We start from the raw sequence: 6,542 nt of genomic DNA, 5'->3' as shown, positions 1-6,542 counted from the left end.
AAAAAAAAAAAAAAAGACGAGGCACAGAGAAGTGACATGCCCAGGTCACATAGCAAGAGAGTGAGGAGATTGGGGAACCCAAGCTTACCCACCTCGGTCATGGCATACCTATGGGGTCCTGCCCCCTAATCGCCTGCTGCTTCAGTCCCAGCTTCCTGCTGACATCTATGCTCCACCCTCGTCAATTCCAGCCCACACAGACTAAGGGAAGGTGGCTCCACACACTCCACTTCCTGCCCCTAGAGTACTGCGTGGTCCCCACTCCTACTCTGAAACTTGACTCCATGTTCCCCACCCACAGCCAACCACAAGCAAAGAGGACACTGTCTACACTATCTCCCTCACCTCTCAGTTACTCCCCTCAGGCATCCACACCCAGAGTGTCCTGCACTCGTGACAGTTGCTATCAGCCTTCCTGCTGGTAGAGCCCATGGCCTCCTCATCTGTGACTTTTGACATCATCTGCCATATTGTACACTCCCACCTTCCCATCACCTCTCTGCCATCCCACGTAATCTGCCTCTTTTCCTCTGTCGCCTTCTTTTTTTTGAGTCGGAGTCTCCCACTTCATTGCCCAGGCTGGAGTGCAGTAATATGCTCACAGCCACCGCAGCCTCAAACTGCTGGGCTCAGGCCATCCTTCTGATTCAGCCTTCCGAGTAGCTGGAACTACAGGCATGTGCCTCCACACCCAGCTCATTTTTCTTGGTTTCTTGTAGAGACGAGGTCTCACCAAGTTGCCTGAACCCCTGGGCTCAGGCGGTCCTCTCGCCTCTCTCTCCCAAAGTGTTAGGATTACAGATGTGAGCGCCCGGTTCTGTCGCACTCTTAATGCATTGTCCTCCCTGGGCTCTCAGGAAGAACAAACCTTACTCTGTTCCTCCCTTGCCTAGAGCCTGCCATGGCTCTCCATAGCCACTGGATCTACCAGCAAGAAGTAACTGACTCTGGGCTTCCCCAGGCAAATCTGAACATACTATGCCTATGCTCCCCTCGCCAAAACCCTATAACTCTGCCCAGAGCTCCTCCGTTAAAGCCCCCATCACTCTGCCTAGGCTTCCCCTATCCCAGCCAAAGTCATCTGAGCTGTTACTGTCTGGTGACTTCTTTCTCTTTCACAGGACTGTGAGCTCTGTGAGGGCAGGAACTCAGGCTGCTTTGGTCACTGCTGTGCTCCTAGCATTGCCCACCTCAAGGTCACACTTAAAGGAGACCTTGGCCAATGGTGGTTGAGTAAACCCTCCCCCGGAAGACAGCTGGGGTGTCACTCACGGAACATGGCGTCCAGCCTGACCAAGCAGCTGATGAAGTTGTCAAAATCCATGTTTCCTCCCTCATCCGAGTAGCGTCGGATGATCATGTTGTAGAGATGTTCATTCAGGTGGAACCCTGAGAATGGTTTAGTCCCTCAGGTGTGTGGGCCACAGGGTCCAACCCACTCCTGTGCCCAGGAATCAGACTCAGACCAGCTCAGTGCAGGCTGCCTCATCAATTCCACCCCCAGCCCCACTGTGTCCCTGCCAGCCATACCTGCTGCCTCAAAGGCCCCTGGGAGTTCACTGCTGCCAATGGTCCCTGATTGGTCAACATCAAACTGTTTGTATATGGTCTGTAGGGACACAGAGAGAAGTCAAGACCTAACTGTGTACCATGGGGCATGATATCTCCATGGCTTGGGGGTCTGGGTGCCAGGGAATTTGGAGGCGCTACACACCTGCCACTTTTTGATGTTGTTCCATAGATACTTGAATTCCTCAAAGCCCAGCTTGCCTGTGGTGTCGCTCTGGCCAGGGAATGTTAAGGAGTATGACAGCTGTACCCGGATTGTGCACTATGTACACTGTGTATATGACAATGACACAGCAAACAGGAGAATCTGGGCTAAAACTCCAGCTCTCATTCAACCCTAGTTATGTCAACTCGCGTGTGGTTTTATTTTTCTTTTTATCTATACATATTTTAGTCTATATTCCTAAATAAGGACTCTCTTTAAACGTAAGTGTGGAGACTTAAGTTTAACTATTTTTTTGAGTTGGGGGTCTCACTCGGTCATCCAGGCTGGAGTGCAGTGGCATGATTGAGACTACAGTGGCTGTGAGTGTGCCACTGCACTCCAGCATGGGTGAGAGTGAGACTCTGACTCAAAAAAAAAAAAAATCATTTAGTTTTTATCACAAATCCAGTCAGTACTTACCATCACTTTCCTTTTTTTTTTTTTTGAGTTGGAGTCTCACTCTTGTCACTCAGGTTGTAGTGCAATGACATGCTCACGGCCACTGCAGCCTCGACCTATTGGGCTCAGGCAATCCTTATGCCTCAGCCTTCCAAGTAGCTGGAACTACAAATGCCACCACACCTGGCTAGCTTTTGTGATGTATTGTAGAGACGAGATCTCACCTAGTTGCCCAGGCTGCTCTCAAACCCCAGGGCTCAGGCAATCCTCTCGCCTCTGTCACCCAAAGTGCTAGGATTACAGGCTGAGCCATCACACTTTCTTAGAGTTTTAAAACACCCTTGTTTTTTAAATGTCCCAACATTGATTAAATTGAGTTAGGATAGCAAATTTTATAGGTGAAAAATTAACAATTCTTTTCAGGTGAGGAATTTATAGTTTGAAGTTCAACATAATCCTCAGCTGGACATGGTGATTTAAGCCTGTAATCTTAGCACTTTGGAGGCCAAGACGGGAGGATTGCTAGATGCCAGAGGTCAAGACCAGCCTGGGCAACATGGAGAGACCTTGTCTCTGCAATAAAATTATACCAAGTTAGCCAGGTGTGATGGCATGCACCTGTTATCCCAGTCACTTGAGAGGCTAAGGCAGAAGGATCACCTGAGCCCAGGAGGTTGACGCTGGGGTGGTCATAAGCATACCACTGCACTCCACCCTGGGTGACAGAGTAAGACTCCAACTCAAAAAAAAAAAAAAAAAAAAAAGCATACTTAATGCTGAAAAATCTACTACTACTAACATCACAGTAACAGCTACAGTGTAGACTACTTACTGTGTGCTATGCACTGTGGTAAACCCTATGCATGAAGTTTCAATTCGGTATCACCATTATCACTTACTCACTTCACAGAAAGGGAAACTGAGGCACAGAAGTTCAGGAATCTGACTAAGAGGTAGAGTTGGGATTGTTTCACTCTATGCAATACAGATATGTAATGACATGCCATGGATATATGTATTTGTGTGTGTCTAGTCCTATGTGCTGAGTGTGCAGGTATCCAAGATCAGTTAATGACTGGCCCGGATGCAAGTATATGAAGGAGGCCCCCCAAAAAACCAGAATTATCTTTTGGAATTTGTTCCACCGGATCAAGCAGTCAACAAAAGCTTTTATCTGGAAACTTTGAGAAAGTTGGGTCATGATTTGCAGAAGACATATCCCAAGTTGTGGCAAACAGGTGACTGGTTCTTCCACCATGACAACAATGATCGCTGAGCAGTCTTTGATCAAACACAGCACGAATCCTGTGTCCCACTCTCCCTATTCACCAATCTTGCCCCAAGCGACTTTTGTTTCCTCAGATGAAAAAAGTCCTCAAAGGAAAATATTTTGCCAACGTGGAAGAGGTGAAACAAAGACAGCAGAAACACTAAAAGGCATCAAAATTGACGGTTCAAAAACTGTTCTGAGCCAGGCTCAGTGGCTCAGCCTGTAATCCCGCACCTTTGGGAGGCCAGGCTCAGTGGCTCAGCCTGTAAACCCGCACCTTTGGGACTGCCTGAGCCCACGGGTTCGAGACCTGCCTTGGCAACTGGTGAGACCTCATCTCTACAATAAATCAAAAAAAACAGCCGGGCGTGGTAGCGCGTGCCTGTAATTCCGGCTACTCGGAAGGCTGAGGCGGAAGGATCGCCAGAGCCCAGCAGGTCGAGGCTGCGGTGGCCGGGAGCGGCCACTGCACTCTAGTCTGGGCGACAGAGTGAGACTCCAGCTCAAAATAATAAAATCAAAATCAAAATCAAAAAAAAAAAATAAATTTTAAAAATTTGCTGGGCATTGTAATGTGTACCGGTAGTCCCAGCAATTAAGAAAACAAACAAACAAACAAAAAACCAAAAAACGAACCCCAAAACAAACTTTAAAAAGTAAAAAAAAAAGGAGTAAAAGGGCTGGGCTCGGTGGCTCATCCTGTAATCCCAGCACTTTGGGAGGCAAAGGCAAGTGGATTGCCTGAGCCCGCGGGTTCGAGACCCACCCGGGCAACTTGGTGAGACTTCATCTCTACACTAAATAAAAAATTAGCCGGGCGTGGTAGTATGCGCCTGTAGTGCCGGAGTCCAGCAGGGCAAGGCTGAGATGGCCAGGAGTGTGCACTGCACTCCAGTGTGGGCGACAGAGTGAGACTCCAATTCAAAAAAAAAAAGGAGTAAAATAATTATGATGTCCCAACAGCATGGCTGTGAAGGTTCAGTCAGTTAACATAAGTATAGTGCCAGCTGGTGTTGTTATGATTTATTGCCACATGTTTACACTATAGATGATTGTGTTCTGATGTGTGTATATCCATGTCTGTGGGTATGAAGGCTACATCCTGGCTGTCCCAAACATATTCTCAAAAACTCCCTCTTCACCCAGGGCCTTCCCAGACTGCCCCCAAGGATACATCCATCACCGCCACCATGCTGCGACACGTGTCAATGCCAAAACCATCAGTCTTCAGATCAGGATCTGTGGCGGAAAGGTTGAAAGTCAGAGGCTAGAGGTCACAGCTACCCCAACCCCTATGCCTCTAAACCTGCCCTATGCCTCAGCCTGGTCACTCACGTCGGGTCACAACTTTGTTGAGGATATTCATGAGTTCTGTGGCACTGACCTCCATGTCCTGCAGGCAGAAATCAAGGACAGGTCAGGGCTGACCGAAAGGGGTCTGGACGTGTCGTGAAGGAGAATGGGAACTTCGGGGTTTTCATCAAGCGTGTATGCCAGGGCAGCCCAAGGTAAGGTATGCAAGGGTTCGGCCAGGGCCAGGGGCCCCAGGTCACTTACATCTCCAGCCAGCTGGGTAAAGAGTCTCCGGAACTGCCGGACCTCCTCACTCTCGTTGGCCTCAATGTTGGAGTAATGGGTTCGTGGAGGCTGCGGAGGAAGGAGATCTCAGAGCGGGCAAGATGAGGGGTGCCCCGGCCAGGACAGCTCCCCATACCGAAGCACCCCCTGTGGGCAAGTCAGAGTGGGCCGGGCGGCCTGATGATCGGAAGGACGAAGGGCGGGCAGTGAATGGGGAGTATGGGAGGCATGGCTCAGACCTCAGCGACGTTGGGGGCAGGGCGGGTGGGGGACTTCATGGCAGGGGAGTTTCACAGGAGGGAAAGGCGGGGCTTCTCGAAAGGAACCAGCATGGGGTCTGAAAAGGGCCTGAGAAGAAGAGGGCTCTCTGGCCGTGAGGGCGGCTTACCGGGGGCTCCGGGTTGTACTGCGCAGCCGCCTCGCTGAGAGGAGACAAAGGGGAGTTAGCCCAGGGGGTGGGGCCTCCAACCGGCAGCGCCCGCGGAACCCACGGCGCCAGCAGAACTGCCAGTGCCACTTCCCAAACCCCAGCCCGCCACCCTCCTTACTCGGTCGCTCAGCCCTTCGACTGTTCTCGTCCTCGCCCCTCCCCATCCACACTGCCCTTGTCCTGCCCCTCCTCATCAGGCCAACCCCACCCACGGGGAAACCCACAGACCTGCCCCCATGGCAGGCTCCACTCCTGCCAGGGCACCCCGTCCTGTGGAAGGGTCCAGAGTCACCTCGGCCCCACTCAACCCCAAATCCTACCCAGACTCAACAGACACCTCCTCTTCAAGGTCTCACTTCACAGGGGTTCTGCCGCAGCTTTTCGGGGCTTCACCTCCGTAGGTCCCATCTGCCCTAGACCCACTGCATTGCCCCCTTTCCCAAATGCCTGTCTTCCCAACGTGCTGCCCCGGCTCCAATCGTTTAGGCCCCTTCGAAGGATCAGGGCTCAGTGGCCACAGCTAATTAGGCTCGAACAGACAATTTGCCCTCCCCTATCATGGCACTTCATTCATCTAGCCAGATTAAACCAGACTCAGCCCCTTCTGGGCCATTTCCCCTATCCCATTAAGTCTTGGCCTCTCCTGGGTCTCCCCCTCATGGACCCACCGAGACCGCAGACCGGGCTAAGCCCCGCCCCCGTGAAGTGTCACTCAGACTCACTGGCTCCGCCCCCTTAACGTTGGGGTCTCCAGGTTAGCCAGTGCACGTTGCTCACAGCCCCCATAAAGCCCATCTCCCGACACTCCGGATCCGCCCCCTCGGGCCCCCATTCCCCGGGATCTGCACAACCACACTATACCCAAGTCAAGCCCTGGCCCCGTGACATGACATCAGCCTCATCAGGATCCTCCCCACTTAAGGCTGGACTCCCAGGCCAGGCCGGCCTAGCCTCGTGCAGGCTCCCGGGTCCGTCTCCGGTTTAATTCTATTCGTGTCAGTTTAGTCTGTGCGCGCTAGGCCACGCCCCCTCCCCAAGCCCCGCCTTACCTGATGGCGCTGATGACTCCGCCCAGGATGCGCATGGCCGTG

General features: G+C 51.9%; 1 protein-coding gene across 3 annotated transcripts in view; it reads right to left on the bottom strand.

Moving 5' to 3' along the window:
• CAPNS1 (calpain small subunit 1) overlaps window positions 1-6,541 on the bottom strand; it is a 9,074-nt gene extending 2,533 nt beyond the window's left edge. The window contains exons 1-8 of one of the 3 annotated variants that reach the window (XR_002481296.1): window positions 6,501-6,536; window positions 5,410-5,443; window positions 5,001-5,090; window positions 4,779-4,836; window positions 4,618-4,682; window positions 1,715-1,813; window positions 1,531-1,609; window positions 1,273-1,389 (exon numbers count right to left, since the gene is read on the bottom strand). Coding sequence is in view for 2 of the 3 variants with exons in the window: in XM_021706764.1 (XP_021562439.1) it covers window positions 1,273-1,389; window positions 1,531-1,609; window positions 1,715-1,783; window positions 4,618-4,682; window positions 4,779-4,836; window positions 5,001-5,090; window positions 5,410-5,443; window positions 6,501-6,535 (547 nt within the window). In the remaining variant the exon portion in view is untranslated. Of the gene's footprint in view, window positions 1-1,272; window positions 1,390-1,530; window positions 1,610-1,714; window positions 1,814-4,617; window positions 4,683-4,778; window positions 4,837-5,000; window positions 5,091-5,409; window positions 5,444-6,500 lie in introns of all 3 variants that reach the window. The other 2 variants (XM_021706764.1, XM_021706765.1) reach the window with 2 other exon arrangements.
• Window position 6,542: the final 1 nt, after the last annotated feature.

This window comes from Carlito syrichta, unplaced genomic scaffold (assembly GCF_000164805.1).
Source record: "Carlito syrichta isolate Samal-C Ts95f unplaced genomic scaffold, Tarsius_syrichta-2.0.1 Scaffold315987, whole genome shotgun sequence".
Classification (NCBI taxonomy): domain Eukaryota; kingdom Metazoa; phylum Chordata; class Mammalia; order Primates; family Tarsiidae; genus Carlito; species Carlito syrichta.
This window is presented reverse-complemented; position numbering and strand designations above follow the sequence as displayed.